The 23,412-nt window shown below is 37.9% G+C and overlaps 2 protein-coding genes and 1 long non-coding RNA gene across 8 annotated transcripts in view; 1 reads left to right on the forward strand and 2 right to left on the reverse strand.

Annotated features, from left to right (window-relative positions):
- ift27 (intraflagellar transport 27 homolog (Chlamydomonas)) lies at positions 1-8,811 on the reverse strand. Of its 3 annotated transcripts, none has more exons than XM_008432482.2 (7): positions 8,678-8,811; positions 6,831-6,910; positions 3,271-3,330; positions 1,802-1,861; positions 1,537-1,654; positions 364-473; positions 1-183 (listed from the first exon to the last, which is right to left on the reverse strand). In XM_008432482.2, the coding sequence occupies exons 1-7, from the start codon at positions 8,784-8,786 to the stop codon at positions 145-147; spliced, it is 576 nt and encodes a 191-aa protein (XP_008430704.1). In that variant the 5' UTR covers positions 8,787-8,811; the 3' UTR covers positions 1-144. The 3 variants fall into 3 exon arrangements, with proteins under 3 accessions (XP_008430704.1, XP_008430624.1, XP_008430784.1); XM_008432402.2 differs by having other exon boundaries at positions 1-249; XM_008432562.2 differs by lacking the exon at positions 8,678-8,811 and adding an exon at positions 7,626-8,298 and having other exon boundaries at positions 1-249.
- Positions 8,757-23,412, forward strand: part of syngr1b (synaptogyrin 1b) — a 20,582-nt gene continuing 5,926 nt past the window's right edge. For both annotated transcript variants that reach the window (XM_008432682.2, XM_008432743.2), the window contains exons 1-2: positions 8,757-8,869; positions 23,125-23,362. In XM_008432682.2, coding sequence (XP_008430904.1) covers positions 8,768-8,869; positions 23,125-23,362 — 340 coding nt within the window. In that variant the 5' untranslated portion in view covers positions 8,757-8,767. The remainder of the gene's footprint in view (positions 8,870-23,124; positions 23,363-23,412) is intronic.
- LOC103478779 (uncharacterized) overlaps positions 13,427-23,412 on the reverse strand; it is a 60,743-nt gene continuing 50,757 nt past the window's right edge. Inside the window, exons 3-5 of one of the 3 annotated variants that reach the window (XR_001776691.1) lie at positions 22,102-22,392; positions 14,776-14,850; positions 13,427-14,668 (exon numbers count right to left, since the gene is read on the reverse strand). This is a non-coding gene — a long non-coding RNA (uncharacterized LOC103478779). Of the gene's footprint in view, positions 14,669-14,775; positions 14,851-22,097; positions 22,393-23,412 lie in introns of all 3 variants that reach the window. The other 2 variants (XR_001776689.1, XR_535862.1) reach the window with 2 other exon arrangements.

Genomic DNA, 23,412 nt, shown 5'->3' on the forward strand with positions numbered 1-23,412 from the left:
CTCCTTATTTAGTCCTTTATTTAAACCAAAAATAATCAGAAAGCCTTTCAGTGTCCTTGTCAGAAAATCCTATTTTCCTAAAGCAATTCCTTCACAGTGGTTCGTATCAAACGGCTGTAAGCTCTGTGGTGAAGGAAGAGGAGTCTAGCCCGGCCCGAGGTTCTGCATGAGCTCACGCTGCTCCTGGTAGAGAGAGTAGAAAGACTGTGCTAAGCTGAGGAGCGGGGCGTCACAGTTGTCCATCTCTTTCTGAAAGACATCGGCGTGATCACATTGAGAAGCTGCTGACATGTCACTGGTGTGTTTGAGAAACAATTCATTATCAGGCAATTAACAGCATGAAGTGTTTTCAGCTACACTCACAGCTGATGTCTCGTGGTACTCCAGTCCCTTGCTTTGGGCCCACTCCTTGGCCACGGACGCTTGTACTTCCCTTCTAGCTGACAGATCAGACTTGTTGCCCACCAGAACACCTGGGAGGTCGACATTTACGCGCATATTTAGCAACTTTTTAGACAGGAAAAAAACAATCGGAATCTGTAGGTCAGGCTTTTAAACGATCGATGATTGGCCAGAAAACTGCAACCGGTGCACCTCTAGTTTTGAAACATACATGCAGTCATATTCAATACATTAGAATATGAGTGGTCTGATGTAACATTTTAATTTTAAATTTCTTGTTTTCATTTGAAAACATCAGTCTGTGTATAATTCACCAAGTTAACATTTTTCACTTTGTGAATTGAGTTACTGAAATGAATGAACTTTTCAACATGAAATTCATTGAATACTGTCGTGTTTTTTGAGTTAAAAAACTTTTAAAGTTGACAGGAAATTTGAAAATATCACTTGATAATTATGTGTTACTGGAAGATTAATACTTCAACAGCAACTATAAGGTCCTAAAAAATACAAACATAAAGAAAAAACTTACATAAATAAGCAATGCTAAGCCTGGTGGGGGCACAAGTAAAGCCTGGTGGCCCGCCAGGCTTGTAATACACTGGGGGGAAACCCAGACTGTATATTTATGCTCGCCTATTGTTGCCCCTAAATGACTTTGGTACACAAATAAACCAAAATGATCTCAATAATTTCATTCATAACTTTTTATTTTCTTTGATGTTTTCAGAGAAAGTTAAACATGATTAAATGATGGGGAGGAGGGGTGTTTTTTTATTTTTATTTAAATTAACCGAAAATAAAAAAATAAAAAAAGTTGTCCAATGACATCTTGAAGTTGTTAGAATGGATTAATGTATTTGTAATATTGCGTAATTGTCAAGTACTTGCTGTGTTACTGAAAAATTCTATTAGGATTAAAACAAAAATAAAGTATAAATATTGTGGATGTGAACCACTGTCCAATTGGCTGAGAATTTAGCAAAGTTCTGCTTTAGAGAACCTTCAAAGAGGCTATTAGGCTCCCACTTGTCATCTTTTCCATTAAGAAAACTTTATAAGATGACCTGTGTTTTTATATTGAACTTTAGGTTTGTCACAAATTAACCTCATTTTTTGTCCTCCTTCTCTTACCTGGCACATGGAGGCCTTTGCAGTGTGCTTGGACTCTTTCCATCCAACATGTGCAGTTAGCAAAAGACTGCTCATTGGTCAAATCGAACACCAGACACAGCAAAGATGGCTCCCCCCACTGCAGAAAGCAAGGTGATTGCAGAGGTGTCACACCCGTTTCATTTCTTCTAATCCCGCGACATTAATAACCGTAAAGCAGCTCCAGACGGAGAACCTCATTAGTTTCATGCAAATGAAAACAGAAGAATCCAGGGAAGCTTCTGACCATTTTCTCGCAGCCCTCCACTAGCGTCTCCTTCCCCGCCGAGTCTAAGATATAGAGCTCCTGGAAAGAGAGAAAAGGACGGCACAGGTGTTTCCCACAGAGATTTAGTCAAATTACACGACTTAACATTCCTTTTCTCCGTGGCAAAGAGATCCATCTTCCCCTACTCTTCGGCCGTATTGCTTAGTGAATACTGATAAGGACCTAACAATGTTACATGTCTGGCGAAACTTTTTCTCTGTGAGTGATGGTTTCTGGTTCTCTGTTTTCAGCCCCCCCTGTGATTTTTTTAGAGAGTTTTAAAACAGAACCCTGAACATCGCCTGGGTAGCTAATACATTTTGTGCCGATAAGCCTAAATGTTACCACAGATTAATCTACAACGTTGCTTATTTGTCTCTAAATCTGTTGTAATTCAGGATATTTATTACCAGAAGTTGCCTCTGCTGAATTCTAACCGCAACTAGCAGATAGATCACCTAATTAAACGGAATAAAATATGATGCTTTTTTTTTTTTTTATAACTGCAGCTTATCTTTTCAAGCATATAGCTGAAAGCAGTTGTAGGTAATTGTTTTTCTAATATTCAGGCCTTGTGTCGTGGATGATTTCATGACTAAATACACTTTTAATACGTTCACTGACGTCCAACAATTTGTTAAGAATACAATGTAGGGGGTTTGAATCTATATTTCACAATTTAGTATCACTTTTTATTTCAAAGATATTATGCTTTTGATCAAGAAGTGCTGGCAAAACTCCCACTCAGGGTCCAGAACACCGGTGCTTCGTTTGCTTCTCTTTGGTCAACAACAAAAAAGAGCCTTCAGATCAGGTTTGGTTATGAAGACCGAGCCGTCTGAGCCATGTTTAATAAACTACAGCTACAACTAAGTATTGTCAGCCTAATGAGAGAGAAAGTAATAAGATATCACTGTGGGCATAGAGTGAATGAATACCAAAAGAGGTTCTTGTTGCACTTATTTCATGCTACATATTGTCAGCTGACATTAATATCACAGTTACTGTTTTCATTTACCACATTTTGTCCTAATCCCATTCAACACTAGGGCTACAACTAACAATCATTTTAGTCATTGATTATTCTATCGATTATTCTGATGATTGATCGGATAAAAAATGGGAACATTTGGCAGATTTTTTTATTTAACCTCTTAAGCTTTTTTTTTTTTAAACAATATTAAAAATACATTAAAAGAGGCAAATGGACAGATAATAAAATAGAAAATAAGTATGTTAGAGCCTAAATGCAATAACATATCAGTGCTTTGGTGAATTATATATATCACCACCCCACATTTTTGTGCATTCAAGTAGATTCAAATATCTTGAATAGAAGTTTTATCAACATTGTAGCTCACTATGAAAAAAAAAAGGTTATCTTGAATTCAATTACACAGAAATACAATTAATTCCTAAGGAGTGATCATGAACTTTCATCGACTTACCACAGAGTCGTTGGTCTCTGGAATGTTGATACATTTCATCACCAGCTCCACTCCCGTTGTCTGACAAACACAAAAAACAACAACATTCTGTCACATCACACGTGGCTTCGTTCAAATGAATTTATCAGTTTACAACTACATTGTGCTTATATACAAACAAGAGAGCCAAACACAGAGGTAAATGAGTTGTCTTTGCACTCAGCAAACTGTCCATGGTGATTTATGGTTCATGCCAACACAGAGACGTCACTAATTTGCTGCTCGACTTGGCTTGAATGCAAATTCACTACCTACCTTGATGCTGAGATCCTTGCCAGACCTCAGGTACTGTGTCTCGTTTGCTTTTTATCCAAGTCCCAGTAATGTCTCAATAAGGATAAATTCATAAGAAAGGAGTACAAGCTCTAAACAGCAGTATTGTTACAAAGAGATGGAGATCCAAAGGTTTACTGGTTAAATCAAGAGTGAGGGTTTGTGATATCAGTAAGGTCTGTTCAGTTATATTGTTAGGAATACATATCAAACATGGGAAATAAGTAAAGTATGGAGCTTTTAAGGGTGTTTTTCTGCACTAATATGCATATAAAGTGTGGTTTGAACTATAAATGGTGTTATTTTTCTCTCCTATAGGGTGTTACGTTTTTCAGCCACGTCGCCCAGCCATAGTTTCAATGACTAAACTTAAAAAGACGGACTTCAATCAAATTCCATCCTCCTCCAGACTGCCAAGGCACTCTGCTATAATTGTTCCAGGAGTTTATCTTCAGAGAAAATTGTTGATTAGCAATTAGAGTTGACCTTGGAGAAGTAAATTTCTAGGTTTCCTCACATCAGCATCTAACTCTAAATTGATTTGATCTCTGCACCTCGTAGTTAACTAAGCATGTCAAATGCAAGAGGCTTAAATCTGCAAACACCCACGCGTACCTTTCACAGTCGATGCTTCTGCAAAATACAAACACACACAGCTTCGGATCAACATTTACCTGATTTATACACAGTCACAGTTCATAACGAGGTTCCGCTGGTACACATACACACACACACAGAACATGCTGCAGTCCCACCAGAGACCGGTCTAATGAGCTGGCGTGATGCATAGGAAGCTTCTTGCTGGAATGTCAATGAGGGCCTATTAGCAACAAATAAGCTTGGAATATTGCTACCAGGCTGTCTGACATTTTCAAAGGAGGACGTGAGCAGAATGGCAGGCCGGCATCGGCCGCCGTTCAACATCAAAAGTTGAACAATCTAAAGGATGATTTAGGTGAACTAGGGGGAGATCATTTGTAGCATTAGACTGTTTGTAGAGTTAATTCTAAATCAATAAACACACTTTTTATTTTTTCCATCAGGGATTAAATTTTTATGACACAAGTACTACATTGACTTAGTGCTTATTTTCTAAATTCAACCAGCGTAGTGCATGTAGGTGGTGCTTGATCTTTGCTTGTCACTGTTAAAGCTATGCAAATTTGCTGAACGTTATTACTGACATGACCTCAACAGATCTGATTTTCTAAAACTGTTATTTCTGGATAAATCGGATTTCTGCACAAACTCTGGATGGCTCACTGCCTCCGTTGTTGATTCAGCAAGTTTTCACTAGCATTAGGTCATGGAAGCTCCTTCTTTTGCATATATATGTTTAGACGTAGCTGTGGGAATATTCCAGAAAAGGCAACAATCAGCTTTACTTTGTTCAGGTGTTTTAAAATAATTGATTAAAATTGAAACTTCTCTTTAAAGTGTAACTATGTGAAAGCACAACCTACAAACTTTGAAGAATTCCACCAAAGTGGGTGGAGCCAAGGGACGCTGAGGGGCGTGGCCAAATGTGTGGGGTTGAGCAGAGAGGGTTAAGTCAAGTTGTAGTCAGGACTGTTGCCAACTTAGGAACTTATGTTGCTATATTTAGCGACTTTTTAGGCACCTCTACCGAATACTTTACAAAAAGCGACAAATCTAGCAACTTTTTACTTTTACAACAAAGACTATTAGTACACATTTTAAACTGGGTTTTAAAATTGTTCTAACCTAGCAGTGACGATTAGCATAAGATACCATTTTTGTGTTTTTCTGAAACTTTACATTTACAAGCATATCCTGTTTTGGTGTTTAACTTTTTTTAGGTGTTAACCTATTGTACAAAATTCGGTTGCATTGTAAACTTGTGGTTATAACATAAAAACATCCAACAATGCTGCTGTACCTGCTATAGTGGCTTTCCAGAACCCTGCAGTATTAATTATCGACATTCTTGTCACCTCAGAACACCAATAGTGCTGAAGTAGCAAAGCCAGAACAAACACACACACACAAACACACACTCACAGTAACTCTTGGCTTTTCCCCCCAGTATCTTCCAACCTGTTTAGTTTAGCAATGAGCCACTGGACTAAATGATACACTCAGCAAACATTTATATATTTTGAAAGAAATTAATGAGGGCAACATTACTGCATATGCTTTATACTCACAAGTCACGCAATAAAGGCATGTAGAAAATAACGTTTCACTCCTATTGTTTGATCTGGTCTTTACTGGCTTGTAAAAATAGCTGAATCTAATCTTCAATTAATAAAACCTCGTCAGTGTCACGGAAAATTAAATGAAACAAAAAGATAAAGACAAAATAATAAAGTTTGTGTAAAAATAAGTTCACCTCAAAAAAACATGAATTTCAACAAAAGAAATTTTGTTGAAATTTCTTTTCAACAAAAGAAATTTTGTTGAAATTTCTTTTCAACAAAAAGAATTTGTTGTTGAAAATCTTTAGATTTCAAATCTTAATTTGCCAGGAATGTGAATTATTTTTAACAGTACATACATTACTAATGTTACATAACTAAAGCATTTGTTAGATTGCTCTAATGTTGCTTTCTTTTCATTTGATCAAAATGGGCCCCCAGCAAATTATTTATTTACCATAATACTTGAAGTAGGCCATACAAATACAGATGCTCGTACTTTTCAAAAATGTTATTCACAATCAGCACAAATATATATCACTTGAATATATCCCATTTCTTTTGGTGTGTTTGTTTTTAACTGCAGCTTTGTAACAACACCTGAAATGACATAAAATGATATAACATATAACCTATCTCTACTACTAATATGTTGTGTTTTGTACTTGTTCTTCAGTTAGCTTCTGTGAGTAAAATTCAACAATTCGCAACAAATTTAATAAAGCACAATGTAGTTAAACAATTTCAAGAATAATCTATACCCATGGATCAACCTGCTGTGCTCAGTTGAAGCTGAAATTTAAATATTACATTTGATTAACTTCAGAAACTTACTGCAACTTACTAGTCCAAAGCTTTTAAAATCCTCCAGCAATGAAAGCCATAGTTTACAGAGTCGCATTAATAGTTTAGTTTCTTCCTTCATGATTATTTTGTACTTCAGTGATTCCAAATAGATCAATGTGGGCTCTCAAAAAGCACATTATGTACTTTATGCACTACTAAGACCAATATTATTGGTGATGAAAGCTCTCCGGACTAGTTTAGGTGATGACATGATATGATTAACATTTTGTAATTTGCTCTCACCAAGCTGTAGTTCTTCTGGAACAGAGATCCATCATTGTAGAAGATGTGAGAAAGACAACTTTTCCCCACTGCAGCATCCCCTGTACACACAGGAATAAAAAAATTGACTTTATTTAAACTACATTGTCAGTCATGATTTTTTTTATGTTTTTGTTAACATAGATAAATATTCACTAAGTGATTTAGATGTGTTTTATACATTAAACGATTATAATAGATGGAATGTTTAATTGTCTTTTCAGATATTGGGATATTAGGTTATAAGCAATTATTCTTGGCTCAATCAGGACAAGACAGAGGTTTTTAAATAATGATTTTTCAGTAAAACTTGGAAAGTTTGTTTTATGTTTTTGCTATTTACATCACATTACAACAAGAACACATTAAGAACAAATGTTATCAACTGCTGCATTTGTTGCTGTACATCTTAAAATGGGCTTTTCTGTGTTTTAAAATCTTTGCTATCCTGCAGATCATTTTTCATGCTATATTGTGTGTGAAAAATGCTTTGAAAAGGTGGAAACGTGGATACTGACAATAAACACTACATCTAGCTGGCTGAGAGTCCAACATCATTTCCTGTAATGTTTTTAGTTGCATTTAACCAGCAAATTGGAGGAACAGCAAACCGTAGCCAGTATATGATGACACGTAGATATTTACATGTATGTCAGCTGCGCTTTAGGGTGTATTTAATAAAGAAGAAGCAGATGTTTGACTATTCATTAGCTTTTAGCCCCTATGCGAGGGTTGTAAGACAGCGTAAACTCGCAGTTAAACTTCCACAAACCTTACCGAGAAGAAGACATCTTGCCCTCAACTTCACCATTATACGGCGTACATTCGAAACCTCGTGAGAAATATGTTAAGCTTCTGTTAATAAATGAAATAGCATTCCTGCTAGCAGCTTTAATCTTCCATTCGCCTCGGCAACATGGACAAAACACGTTTCCTAGCAACCGTTTCCAGTAGCGACTCATTGGTCCACTTAGCCAGCACGTAAGTGGCTATATCATGTTCTCATTGGCTACTTGTGATGACATGGCATAGTTCCCCTGAGGAGGTCTTGTAAGGCAGAGCTTTCGTAAACAGAGAAGAAAAGCATATCAAACTTTTCTGGTGTGTGCGGCTCAGTTTCCGGCATTTCCACGTATGCTAACCAGCTAACCAAATGTTGTCAATATGGGATGTTTTAAACAAAGTATGCATAAAGCAGCAATTAAAATAGAAGGAGAAGTCCATATTGAAGCAAAGTATAATATGACCACTAGAGGGCAGAAAATGCACCATAAATCACTCAATTACACAGAGATGCCTAGATTTACTTTTGTCTTTTTCATGTGATGGAGCAGTGTTACTGTGTGCTTTAAATAGACATAAAGTAAGCAACTGTTTTCTACATGTTTCAAATGTAACCGGTGTGGCATCATCCCAGGGGAAAGGGCGCTTTGAATTCGAGCAACCTAAAGCAGCGCGAGACTACTTGTGATGCTAGCTCACGGGGCCAGTGTGTAGAGGGGAGGGGGGGGGGGGCGCGCTCCCGTAGAAATAACACGATTCGCTCAAGGCGTGACGACCGAAGCGCGTTCACGTGGCGGGGCAATACAGCATCATCAAAACACTGAAACACACCTCCATCCAGACAGCTCAGCTCCTAGCAGGAATAAACAAAAACACAAAGTAAAGACAAACGAAGGAGAAGAATATTGCGCGCTCGAGAGCTTTTAATTTTTACATTTGTTTTGCATCCATCCGGAGCAGGATTGGGGGAATTTTTCCGTGTCGACTACCCGGTGGTTCTCTACACACACACACACACACACACACACACACACACACACACCTACCTTGTGCCTTTGAGAAGAAAAAAAAAAAACAGCGGGGAAGGAGACGGGGATCATCTGAGAGGCGGCTGTCKMGAGAGGAGGTGGAGGACAATGGAGGGGATGCAGGCATACGGAGCCGGGAAAGCCGGGGGAGCCTTCGACCCTGTCACCTTCCTCCAGCAGCCTCAGACCATTCTCCGCATCGTGTCTTGGGTAAGCAAAACTCAGAGATGACAGATGTGAAAAGTGGGATTTGTTACGTGTAAGACGTACATGCACAGCCTTCTTTGGTGTGTAGGCCTTCTTTGGTGAGTTGTTCTTAAACATTAAAAAAATAAAATAAAAAAAATTAATTCCTTAAAAACATTTTTATCAAAGACACAAATAATGTCCTTGCCACCATTTTTTTTCGTTGTTTTTGTTCGTTTTGGTGTCAAGGACAAGTGACTTTATTTACAATTTACATCTTTCCTGTACACATAGGCTGTTGTTGTTGCTGTAGTATCCCATAGTATAAGACTTCTTAGTTTAGTATTAATATTTAATACAATTACATTTAAACTGAATCAAGAGTTTTTGTTTTTCTAATAGCTGCACACTGTCAAAACCACCGAGGAGCAGCACTAATCAAAGGCCTGGCAACAGTTGGGGAAACTTTTTAAGATGCTCTTTAGGTCAGCAGCCAAAAGAATCTGAACTCAGCAATCCTTTTTCATTTGATCCAAGGTTTTAATGGTCATTTCTCACAGTAAGTTGCTCTTAATCTTAAATCATGTGTGACACAAAGGTCTATTTTCCACTATAAATAATCCCTGCTAATTTAAAGAAATCCTTGGTTTGTACAAAGGAGCTTCATTGAGTTCATCCTCTTAGCCTCTTAGTAATAAAAATATATTTTTTTTACTGAGTCACGTCTATGGTGTTGAATGCTTAGGATGAGGAAGCACTGATTTATAAATATATGAGGTTCACTTTTCAGATCCACTTTCAGACAAATTAAGAACAAATTGAAGCAAAACTGGAAATATTGTTTTGTAGAAAGTATTAAAACCAGACTCTTTAGTTGCCCAGCAATAACATAAAGTCTGACTTTATGTTATTGCTCATGAATTTCTGAAGTTGATGTTTTCTAGTATCATTTCTGGAGAAAAAAAATAACTCTTTGAAGTTTTCCTCCTAATTTCTTTATGTTTTGGTAAAATCTCATGTGAATGCGATGTGAAGTTCCTTATCATGTTGACCTTGGTTTTGTAAATCTTTCAGCTTTATGAAAGTTGCATGCCTTCATGCCGTTAACTAGTTATCCATGAATATCATGTGAGGCCAAGTCATGGGGTTACCCTCTGAAGCATATCATAATCAGACCTGATTTTCCCCAGTCACAGGATGATGCTTTTTGCTGTTTTTTTTTAAGTATGTTGTATAAATATCACATATTTTAGTCAGAACTTTGCACCTGATTATTTTGAGAATGTGTCTTGGAAAGGCCCTTTAAAGTGGGCCTTTGCCTCTTTAAAGAGAACTATTCCACGTTTTGCTCATTCAAATTGTGACCTTGTCTTCAGCTTCTGTCGATAACATGTTAGTGAAAAGAGACAAAATGTTCAAAAATCTTACAAGTGTGACGTACACGCGGTTTAAGACACTTTTAAACTGATTCCCTTAAAAAAAAAAAAAAATCTGCTACTGTAGTAGCGATGCAGCATGCAAATCCTTTAYGACAGGAAGGCTAGAAAAAACGCCAAATGACTGATATAAAAGCAAATTTTTAAACAATTTTTTCAATAATTTTGTCTTTATTGTTTAAGGGGAAAAAGTGAGGGAAAAATATCTTTAAAATCAGATATTGGATTTGGCATTAAAAAGAAATACTCAGATTTTTTTATTTTTAAATTACGTTGCCCAGCCTAACTAGCACGTCTTTTAACTTCAAGACAGAGTGGTACTGTCTATTAAACAATAATAAATCTTTGCTTTATCATGTCAAGTTGTTCTAATCTGGATACTTACAATAAAGAATAACAATAATGGATATTGTTATATTTGCAATAAATGATTGCAGTCTTTACTACTAAAGTCTTTGGTAGTAAAGACTTTACTGTTTCTGTAAAGTCTTTCTCTGCAATATTCTAATTATTTGATTAGTATTTTTTTTCAAATTAATTCAGTATTGATACAAAAAACTTTTTAAAATATGATTTAAATTTTTCTTATTAAAACTATCTCTATTTCCCTTAGAGTTCAAAGTTTTATTTGACGAGTTATCAAAATGTAAACAGCTGATCATTTTACCAGACATTTTGCTGTTTGTTGTTATTAAAACGTATTAACGCGGGTCAAAAAAATTTGTTTTAATCGGGCTCATGTATACAGGTATGCAGTCATCAAATGCACCGCCCCCAAGGTGTCACCGGAGCAACAACACGTCTCCATGGTAACAGCCACGGGCGGAGTTGTGGTGTTTTGAGTTGATAGTCTGCTGCAGCGTGTGGGGGAGGAAGCTGTCTGTTGTTTGAATGTCCCTGGACTGAGGACATCAAACAGGGACGACCAGAGCAGTTTATGAATGGCGGTGGAGGGCTGTCAATGTCCCACTTGTTGGCCATCATGGGAGCTGACTGCGGAGGTGATAATGAGTGTGTGTGGGTGTGTATGAGGCATGTTGTGATCCACGGCAGAGTAGAGCAGGGAACACAGTGACAGATGGAAAAGAGGGTACCCTGCGTATGATCGGAGCCTTAAATGAAAATCAAACCAAACACCGTCAGCCTGACTTAACAAGCAAAGAGAACGTATTTTCGCCTCAGATTTGACTTTGATCTGCGTTTTGAAAGAACTCCGCTGTTGTAGCTGCTGATATTCCCCAATCTTTTTTTCTTTTGTTGCTTTGAACAGAGTTCCTGAAATTCTGCCAGCAGGAGCAAATCATTATAAATGTAAATGGGATGTTCAGTTTAGCTTTGTGCTTGAAGCGTTTTTATATTTAGCATTAACCCAGTGCAGCACAAAACGTAGCGCACAACTTCTTCAACCGCTTAACTTTGCTTTTCAAAAACAAATACACAGGAAGTTTAGTGTTTGGTATTTTTAACTATTGTGTCTAAAGCTTAGATAAATGACCTTCAACGTCTTACGGTCCTTTAGAGCAAAATCTAGTTATATGAGCATCGCTTAGCTAGCAAGGTACACCAAGATTTTCAAACTTCACTTATGCAGTTTCTACTTTTTTTTTTAAGAAACCAACACTGCACCTTACCCACCTGTTACTTAGCACTATAAGGCCAGCTAGCAGGCTAGGTAACCAGACACTTTGACCTATTAACAAGCTATTTTCAGCTTTACTTCCTGTTTTACCCTATACAGCTGTTGAATCATTAAGCTTATATAAAGCAGAAATAAAAGCAATGCTAGCCGTTTCTGTTTTGCTTATTATAAATCCTGTAATACGGTGAAACTTTTGAGTTAGCAAACTCTAAATCATCTGTTACCAGTGTGTAATGCGGCCATAGAGCTATTTCTCACAGTAAAATTATTATTCTATTTCTCACAAAATGTGTGACATAAGCGACTGTAAAATAATCTGTTGGCCAGCTTGTAATTTGCCAGCTGTAGTTTAAAAACAGCGTTTTTAAACTTTGTAAGAGTGAAGCGTTCTTGGATAGTCAGTTTTTCACTGACTATCCAAGAAACATCACTTAAAATAAACATATGTTTTTAAACTTAAAACTATGACATCAGGTCTCACTTAAAGTAACATGAGTTAGCATTTAAATTTTAGCAGGGATTAGCATTTTAGGTATTAGGAGACACTATTATTTGTAGCAACGCAGACAAATAACAGTGTTTGCGTTATTTGTCCAGTGTGGAGCATTTTCTCAGCAGCGTGTTAAACCAGGAGTGCACTCACACACCGTCAGTGTGTAAGCAAGTCAGAATTCAGATGTTTTTTCATCTGTTTGGTCGCACTGTGAATACATACCCACTTGAATCTGCTGCTATTAGTCAGCCATCCACATAATTTCAGCTATTAGTCATGAATAACACAGCAACAATCAGTTTGGTGTGAATCTGGAGTCTCTGAACATTTAGGAATGTAGCGGGTCGGTGTCAATAACACCCTAAACGTCTCTGAGTGATATGGATCAGAGCCAGTTATTACCAACTTTTTTGGTGAACCTGAATGCATCCTTTACCCATTAGACACACACGATTACACTTACTGTTTTCAGTTTGTCAGTGTCCGTTGAACAGGCTTAGCTTGGCGTAGATCCGTTTGCACCTGACAACAAAGCAATAAATCGGAATCTCATTTAGCATGTGATAATTATAGTTAATAATTGGACAGACTGGACAGGTCGCCAGTCTGTCGCAGGGCAACACAGAGACACACAGGACAAACAACCATGCACACACACACTTACACCTAGGGGCAATTTGGAAAGGCCAATTAACCTAACAGTCATGTTTTTGGACTGTGGGAGGAAACCGGAGTACCCGGAGAAAACCCACGCATGCACAGGGAGAACATGCAAACTCCATGCAGAAAGACTGGGGCCGGGAATCGAACCCAGAACCTTCGTGCTGCAAAGCAACAGCTCTACTAACTGCGCCACTGTGCAGCCCCCTTGGTCTAGTATTTTCTGAAAATGAACCCTCAGAAGCTGCGTTTCCATTGAAACGCATATAGTTGCTCGATTTGACATTTGAAAAATAGATTCACTTAACAGAAACACAGCAATGTTTGAAAAACTCCAGTTTTTCGATAAAAAGTGTTGGTGCTAGCATGAATAAGTTGGTTTATTTAGCAAAACTGTAAAGGAAACACTTTTTCAATAACCGGATGTTGCTACTGGTGCAAACCACAAAAAAAAGAAGATGACAGGAAGTAGTCAGAGGACTATGGCATGGCATGTTTTTCAATGATTTGAAGAAATGTATTCACATGTAATTTTAACTGCGTTTCTTATTTTGTTTTTAGACATTAGCTGAATAAATAATGTTTATTTTTCTACCTCTCTGTGTTCTTCAGATTACATAAACATGGCCACATTTTTTGGTGTTGTTGATCACAAAGGATCTTTGATATCTTTGTAAAGAAGTGCTGAAATGGCGCATTTAAATTTGATAATGTTCTGTCGTTAGGTTGCCCAGCACCACTGGCTTGTTAGGCTGATTTTTGATAAGTTTGTACTCCAAAGGCAACATACATTGATAAAATAAAGTAACTAAAAGGAGAAAAAGAGGGAGTTGTTCCACAGATAATACTGTTTTATCTCTCTTGAGTAATTACCATGTAACATTTTCTCAGTAAAGATTAAACACAACATAGAGTAGGGTGCTTATTATCAAATGTAGATTGATAAAAATGCACTTAAGAGTTGTAAGTGCATTAGTGAAGTGACTGATGGATTACACAACACTTAAAGACTGGCATACAGTATATCGTGTTTGTATGAAAAGCTAGCCTTGATTTGAAAGAGATTTCAAGATTCAAAGTTGAACAAGAAGGGATACCCAAGTTCCTCGGCATCTGTCCAGATATGCCCCTCCTATTCGGCTTTAAACACATTTACCAGAAGACAATTACAGCTTTGCACAGAACGCCTAGGATTAACCACTTTGACTTTCTAAATAAAAAAAATAATAATTTATTAAATCAACACTGCGGTGCGGAACACAGATTTTTTTTTTTCCGGACTAGAGAGAGGTTTTGCTTTCGCTAACGTTAAGTGAAGTTAAAATAAAAGTAAGGCTTTCAGTGTGACACAATGCGTGGTGTGAAAAGTGACTCAATGCAGTGGATGAGAGGTCATGTGAGCTGGTGGGTCCCGGACTTGTCATTATGTGTGTTTGTCTCATTGCGTCCCCTTGATACTGCAGCGGCTCTCCTTGAATTATATTTTGACAAGGCCTCCTGTCTCTGCCGCTCTCCTTACGCGAGCTGCTGCTGCCATGGTGACAGCAGGTATCCCAGCCCAGGACGACGCTCTGCAGCATCCAATAATGCAGAAGCTGCACAAACACACATACAGGGAATGTAAACCCTATCAGCCAACTAACTACTTATGTAATTTCTCAGTATTTTTTGTATTTAGTGTCATAACAACAAAATTCTTTACATTTTTTGTGAAACTTTTGGTTTTGCTGGTGAATGGAAAAAAGTGACATTTTTTCTCTTCTGAGTCTTTGTTTCCCTGAAACATGACAAGAATAGAGKAAAGAAAACATTGCACAATAATTCAAACTTTCTTAAAATAGAAAATATTCAAACATATTACATAATATCAGTTTACTTGCACATGTAAACAAATCATTTGTACCTACAGCTCTGGAACAAATGAAGAGGCCACTGCACTGAACCCCATTGAAAACATCCTGGTTATTCCACCAAATAATTGATTTCTGAAAACTTCCTGAGTTAAAACATTAGTATTGTTGTTTCTAAATGAATATGAACTTGTTTTCTTTGTTTCATTATTTTGACCATTTCTCATTTTCTGCAAATAAATACCAAATGTTTGCTTGGACTTTCATAGACATGTTGTCAGTAGTTCATAGAATAAAATAACAATATTTTACTCAAATATACACCTATAAAGAGTAAAATCAGAGAAACTGATCATTTTGCAGTCGTTTCTTTAGTTTTTCCAGAGCTGCATGTATATAACCATTGAGAATTCATTTATTAAACTGGTAGACTTGTATTTTCATAAATCGTTGATATAAGAATCAATATTATTGACCACATCATGTGGTAAGCTGTTTCTGTCACAGTCCCATGATTAGATTGGCCTCTGATTTTGTAAATTGTTTTAACTGTGTGATGTATCTCAAAGCTCCTCAATATATTGCAGCATTAATTTAAATCACTCATGAAAGACTGGCCTGTTTTGACTTTTATACTTAGAAATCAGGTAATCTGTAAATTAAAAAAAAATCTTACACAGAAATGTAGTCAAAACCAAGGAACAGTAGAAAAGGAAAGTTGCATGCATGCACTGAGGCATGCATGCACACAGTTTCACAAGCATGTCCACGCATGCATGGACGCACAGTCGCAGCAGGCGGCACCCTTTAAGAGGAATTTGTATGTGACCCTCCAGTGGTCACAAGATCAGAAGCCCACATGCTTTAATTTCACCTCCTAAAGCCTTGTGATCTGTTTACAGATCAGGGCGGGATCCACTTTCCAAATACACAAAAACACAGCCACACACTCAGAGCTATGCTTAACTTTCACTAACCAAGTGAAGAAAGTGAAGGTGTCAGAAGATTTTTAGTTTTTTTTTTTTACACCCCTGCTGAACAGCAATGCAAAAGTAGAAGTGAAAATCTTGACATTATACCTCAGTAAATCTTCCACCCTTGTGCCCTTTTATTACATCTACAAGGTTCAGAGTGTGTTTATGGGAAGATCTAACCATTCAGGGGTAACACATGGCGCAGTGGTAGCTCAGCCGCTTTGATTCCTATCTAGGGCCATTTGCTGCATATGTTCCCACTTCTTTCTCTCTGCCCTTCTTCCTGTCAAGCTACTGTTGAATACAGGCCACTAGAAAACCTTCAGCTTTCAAAAAGGAAAGCTCTGAACACTCATTCAGGTCAGCATTTGTAAGGTGAGACATTGCTGTTGGGCAACAAGGCCTGGATCATCATCTCCGCACTAATTCATGCCAAAGGTGTTCTGTCAGGTTGAGGACAGGACTCGGTACAGGCCAGTCAAGTTCCTCCTGACCAAACTCAAACATAAATGTGTGACTGATGAACACTCAAGTTGGAACACAAAGGGGCCAACCCAAAACTGTTTCTACAAAGTTAGGGGCAAGGAATTGTCCAGTTTGTATCCTTGTATGCCTGAATCATGAGGGGTTTGTTTCAATGGACTTAAGGGATGAACCCAGCTCCTGAGAAATAGCTAGCCTGGTAAAAACCAGCCACTTTCCTTCGTACAAAGAGTCAAGAGCATCAGCTACTGAGAAACAACTTCTTGCAGGAGGCGTGGACTCTGTTGAAGATTTAAATGATTCGATTTATTTTTACCCTGTCACTATCGTTTGGCCGTGATGCAGCAGTTCGATGAAGCTTACTGGAAATTGCTTGCGCTGTAAGCAACTCCATGGGGAGTATGGCCACTACTACTTGAAAGGAATAAAATGTCTGACCCATTCCTATTGTTCCAATTTTAATCACCTAATATTTTAAAAGCATGGCCGATACAGACTAAATGACTTTGTCCACTTCATTCACTGCCATTGCCAAATCATAACCCTATATAGGCAAACTACAATTCTAAAACAGCATGGAAAATAAATGTTGTCATTCACAACTTTGTCTGTTCGCTGATTGGCCTGGTTCAAATTCGACCATTTGTTGAATGGGAAAAATCCCAGACAGAGCAATAAAGGGACATGAAAATCAACCAGGCCAGGCCAGATAACTGCGACTGAGCCCAAACTCATCCATTGGATTGCCAGACAGAGGCATGATCCAGGGAACGCGTCTCTGCATTCCAGTGGCAACTCGATGATGTGTACCATTGCTCTTGGTGATGTAAGACTTTGATGCAAGCTCCCAGTCATGGAAACCCATTTCATTAAGATCTCAAGGCACTGTTCTTGACTTAATCTGAAGCCTGCTTTAAGTCTGGTGTGCGCAGACAGCTTTTGATCTCTTTGCACTTTGTTCTTCATCATCTGTTGACCCTTGTCTGTGAATTTACTTTGCCTACCAGTTCTTGACTTATCGTACAAGTTTATTAATGAGCTTCTGAGATCAGCTCAGTCCTTCACAAATTTCAGTTGAAGCAGTCCGAATCACTACATGCTTCACTTTACACCCCTATGGCCATGGAAGCAAACTGAACACATGAATTCAGTGGTTCAAGACTTCTGGCAATATAGCCCATGGTCTAGTTCCTACAAACTAGACCATGCATAAACCAATCGTTATCTGATAAGAATATTTGTGGGTCCTATGGATGTGTTAATGGAGCAGGTAGAAAAAGTAAGAATTAGGAAATTGAAGGAATGCAGAGAGCAGGGAGTCCCTGGTGGTGAGCTTATCTGCTGGAGGAATTACTCAAGGGACTAGCCGAAAAACTAAAGTGTGTCACTACACTAGTTGCCCTCCGGGTCTGACTGTCCTCGATAAGAGAACTGAACTAACTTCTTTAGCATCCTACTCAAAAACCACAAAACATATATTTGAACGTGTTCAATTTTTTTTTTAAAGTTGAAAACAATCCACAGTCATCATTTGTCAAATGTTGTTGTGGGGTGATCATGTAAAATGTGACTTGAACTGAACCAAAATGTCAGTTTCTCGACTTTTGACGTTTCTTTTAACTCATTTTTAAACTTTTATTTAGAATACAAAAATGTAGCCATTGTTACCGTGTGGACTAAAACAGTAATGAGATAATATGATATCAAAAATATTCTTTGTGTCTAATTAATCATTTTGTTCATATCAGTCCTTGTGACCAAAACCTGAATCAGTTCAGTTAGATGAGGGAAATGGGGGAACAGAAAATAAAAAGGGGCACCAAGTGCATTAGTTTATCCATTCATGTGATCCCAATCAGCTGCGTTGTCAGGTTTTTCATATAAAAGACAACTTTAAAATCTCCAAGTTTTAAACAACACTCTTTCCTATTTTGCATATGTATGAGTAAAACAAAACTGCATTTTCTTGTTAAATGTTGTTGTTATGGGTTAAGAAGACAGGATGAAAGGAGAAAGGAATGGACAAATACAGTTTTGATGGTTGCTTCCAGTTCAGATGCCACATTTGTTGTGATTCCTGCAGAGATGATCCTGTCTCACTTTGAACAAAACCAGCCATCCAAACCAACTGTTTTATTGCAACTTTTGCTCTCTGAAGAGCGAGAGCAGTAACTCCACCAGGAAAAATGTGGATAAACTCCATGTTTGTTTACAGCTGTATGTAGTCTATCTTGTTGTCCAGCGGATGAACATTAGCAGGAAAAAGATGTGGTTTAATTGCTTTATACAGGTCAGCTTTAGGCCAGTCTTGGCTTATTGCATCTGCGGTTCAGCCTCTATCTTCAATCAAAACCGTTGTGTGCATCTTTACTGTTTGAACTGCTGCCCCCTCCTCCATAGCAAGCCCCTGTTACATCCCATACTGTAAAATCTAACAAAAACAGATAGTTTTTGTTAGATTTTCTTGGAGTCGGAGAGACTACGCTAACTAGCATGTCAGCATTTTGAAAATTGTAAAGCCTCTAAGTTCTTCCTTGATTCCACATAAAAGTGAGGTTTCTGTTAAAAAAATATATCGTCTTCAAATAATTTCTTTCCGAAACATTGCTCAAGTGTTTTAGAGTAGCAATTTTTACTTACAAGCATTAGCCTCCGCTACCTAAAGTAGATAGCCTTTGCATTAGCATGAATGAACAGTTCCTGCTTTTATGAAGTCCAATCCACTTTACTTCTTTGTCAAATCTTAAGTTTCTTATCAACATAATGATGTTTAGTGAGTTAATTATATTAATTAGCTTTATACTTTGGATATATTTATCCAAATATATCCAAAATATCTAAAAATATATATCCTAGCTAGCAAGCAAACAAGCTTGTGTATAAGTGGCAGTTAGCAATGTTTGAGGTTGAAATCTTCAAATTGTCTTTGTAAATTGACTTTTTTTTTTTTTTGAGTTTTCTGCGATCCCTCTGACATCATGCAATGTCCTGAATAGCGTGGGAGGAGGAGAGAAACATATTAGTGCTTGTGACTTTGTGTTCTGTGTGAAGCAGTGGACGCAGCGAGGGTGCGATTTAGCTGCATGTATCTGTGTGACGAAGCGCACTCATTCTTCTCAAGAATGCTTGTGGGCAGAGGCGAGGCCAGTAACAAGGGGCGATGGGAGAAAACGAAGTGGGGGAGGGAGGGAAGGACGGAGCCATGATGCAGGCATGCTAAAAATAGCACCACCTCCATATCCCTCCTGCCTCCACAATCCCTGCATTCTTTCCGCAATCTCTTCATCCTCTCCGTCCCTATTGAAGAAGACATTATGTAGATGTGGGGGATTCAGGTGTCAGTTTCATCCTCCAAACAGCGAAAGCGGCGTGGGGTGGGGTAGGGGAGTTTCAGCGGGAGCGATGAAGATACGGAGGGAAACGTACTCACTGACTAACTCTTCTAGCCCCCAATTGTATTGAAATTATTGGAAATATATTCTGTCTTTCTTCAGTCAAACTGGAATACACAAGGAAGCATTTTCCAAGTCTCTTTCAGTGTTATGAAGCATAGTCAATTGAGTTACATGCAAAACATTCCCAAAAGTTACATTTTTAAGGTCAGAATTATTGTCATTTAACGTTTAGGAATGAAAACAGCTATATTATTTATGATTTTTTTTTAAATGACCCGTTTGTAGTGCTACAGTTGAAACCAGATATTTACATACATGGAATAAAAAAAAGAAAAAAAAAATTTTTTTCCCCTTCTCTCTGAAGTTAAATCAGACCAAACTTCTCCTGTTTTTGGCCAATTAGAATTACCATAATTATTTATATTTGTTAATTATTTATATTAAATGACATAAAACATTGCAAGAACACTTTTAGAGATTTTCGTCTTATTTGTTGTATGTAAACTTCTGGTTTACATACAACCAGCTCAACTGTGCCAAGGCACAGTTTCAACTCTATACACCAAATTAACAACAGTAATACTTTTTTTACTGCTTAGTTATTAGTATTGTTAAATGATTTATTACTAACAGCAATCTTGAAAGAAATTCTTCACTCAGTTATCTTTTATCATATAAAATTCAGAGCAAACTACTCGAGTTATCCATGTGAACATAGTGCAGCTTTATTTCATTTTTACTTTTATTCAGAATTTTCTTTTTAAATGACTCTTTTAAATGTTAAAAGTCACTATTATGTTCAGATTTTCTTTTTAGGGCAACTCATATTTTTGATTTATACTGCTCTGTGCTGACCTGCAACTACTTCAAGAATAACACTTTACCCAAACACAACAGATTAAACAATTTTGGGTTTAGTCCGAACTTTGAAAACAACTCTTTTTTTTCAGGTTTGCTATAGTGACGCTGGAAATAGCGACATCAACAGCTGAATTGGTCAATGTTAGTTGTTTTTCCAACATATTGGTGTCGGCCCAATAACTGAAACTCGGCATATTCACAACCAATGTTTATTCCAGTCTTGTTTCCATTGGTGTTTCAGGAGAGGGTGGAGCTTGGGTATAATGTTTTTGTATAATGTTTTTGCTCACTAACAAAAACATTGGCACCAACATCAGTATGCGCTGATATTATCTTTTTTTTTTTTTGTATATCAGTTTAGAATCAATAAATTAATTTATTAACAACAGACAACATTTATTTTCATCTTGTTGCCATTTGTTTGTTTTCTTTTCCCAAAGTGTCAAAAGGGTGGTGAAATATATATATGAATATATATGCACAATATGTGTAAATATCGGTTATCAGCCATGTCAGCATTATTAATATCGATATCGATATTGTCCTAAATTTTCATATTGGTGCCTCCTGAGTCATGTGACAGTGGTAGTGATGAAAAACAGGACTGTGGGGGTGCAAAGTAGACAATGTGGCTGCTTTTACATGATGTCAAAAGTGTAGAGAAATATATACATATGATATATAATTTCAATAAATATTGGTTATTGGTCATATCAACAGTATTAATATCGGATAACGATATCAGCCCAAATTTTCACATCAGTGCATCTTTAGTGTTTCACCTTAGAGATACTGACACACTTATGTTGCAGTTCGTCCTCAAACACTGAGTAGATGTGAAACATCATCATACACTATAGCAGAGGTTCCCAAACTGTGGGGTGCCATTGCAAGGGGGACGTGGGAAGTGATATGGATGAATGAAAAAAAAAAAAACGCTAAAACCGTGTGCGCTAAGGTGGGGTCCGGGGGTGTTTGAGTTTGACACACATCATATAACCGGAAGTCCGCGCCCCCCCTGGTCACACACATCGTTCAACTAGACAGCAGGAGTCTAACTCTCCCGATTTGTAATCCATAGGGGGGGCCCAGAAAAAGTTTGGGAACCACTGTGCTACAGTGATGTCACCACATCTAGAAGTCACTGTGATGTTTTTCTCTAGAAATGCTTTTTGGATCCCGTGTCTCTCTCTCTCTCTCTCTGCCCAAGTCCCGTCTAATACCTGAATAAAAGCCACTCGTGCCTCAGAATGAATTAATAATGAACTGTTTGTCTGCATACCCGTTCAGAACTCCAAACCATGTGATCAGCTTGGTTTTGATGGAGCTTATGAGATGATGAGCTCTTGGTGTCCGTGCTGAAATTAGTGTTTTGTGTTCTTTCTTTTTTTTCTCCTTTTGTTTCGCTGTCATTCTCCACTCAAACACCGACACACCAGCTGAATAAACGGAGCCACTCACCAACCTCAAGGTTCACTTCCGACCTTCTGTCTSTGCTTCACACTCCCGGTCACATTCACGAGTCCATCGCTCATCTCAGGAAAGTCCACAAACCTTCTCTTTCACCCGGACGCATCGAGTTCCCGGGAGGATTTGACATCTGGATGGAGTTTGTCTGATCTGCTTTTATCAACAGGAGTATGAGTCTGACTGCTAAAAATAAATAAATAAATAAAAAAAAGAAAGCTGGGTTGTGGGATCCTGTTTGTTTATATGTGTGGTCTCATATTGACAAGGGCGTTTCTGCGACGCTGCGCTGTGGAAGTGAGCAGAGAGAGGGGATTAGATGGTATCTTAGTAACCTGCTCTTGGTATTGACTCCATTTTGTAGCCTGTTGTATCGTCTGTCCTTTTGGGAAATGGAAAAAAAAAAAGGAGAGAGAGAGAGAGATGCGAAAATAAAAGATGCAGGAGGAATTATGGAAGAAACATTGTCGTTTTATTTGCTTTTCAGAAGCAAAGAGGGGGAAAAAAATCAACAGAAAATAAGTCTGTAATTGCTTTTTTATTCTCCAATGTACTTAGCCTCATACTGCAGCCAAATTGATGCAGCAGACATGGAGTGGGATGCTTTTTATCATTGGAAATGCACTGGCAGCGCTACAGACAATAGCAGGAATGCTTTGTTTCATCTAGCTTTATGTTTTTTACTCTCATTTAAAATGCGTGTAAATCGTAGAACTTGCTGAAAATAACTATTTTCAGCTCTGAAAATGAGAAAACGCATCATTTTCTATCTGTTGTAAAACTGGTGGCAGGAGAATGAATGAGTCAAATTTTCCTAAAAAATTAATAAAAGACAAATAGTTTACCATTATACAGTCCAGTTATGTCCAAAATGTAATGTAAAATTATTATTTTAGGTCCAAGTTTTTAAGTGTTTTTAATTCTGACACCTGACTTTCTGCTCATAGCTTTTTTTTTCTCCCTGTGCGTCTCCTGGTTTTTATCTCTACATTTCCCTGATAGCGTTTCTCGTCTCTTTCAGCTCTTCTCCATTGTGATCTTCGGCTGCATCGCCAACGAGGGCTACATCAACCGGCCAGACGAAGTGGAGGAGTACTGCATCTTCAACCGCAACCAGAACGCTTGTAACTACGGCGTGTTCATGGGCTCCATGGCCTTTCTCTGCTGCGTCGCCTTCCTGGCCCTGGACGTCTACTTTCCTCAGATCAGCAGCGTTAAAGACCGGAAGAAGGCCGTGTTGGCTGACATCGGGATTTCAGGTAAAGCCACTCCTCCTCCTCCTCCTCCTCCTTCTCCTCCTCCTCCTCCT

Source organism: Poecilia reticulata, linkage group LG1 (assembly GCF_000633615.1).
Source record: "Poecilia reticulata strain Guanapo linkage group LG1, Guppy_female_1.0+MT, whole genome shotgun sequence".
NCBI classification, from domain to species: domain Eukaryota; kingdom Metazoa; phylum Chordata; class Actinopteri; order Cyprinodontiformes; family Poeciliidae; genus Poecilia; species Poecilia reticulata.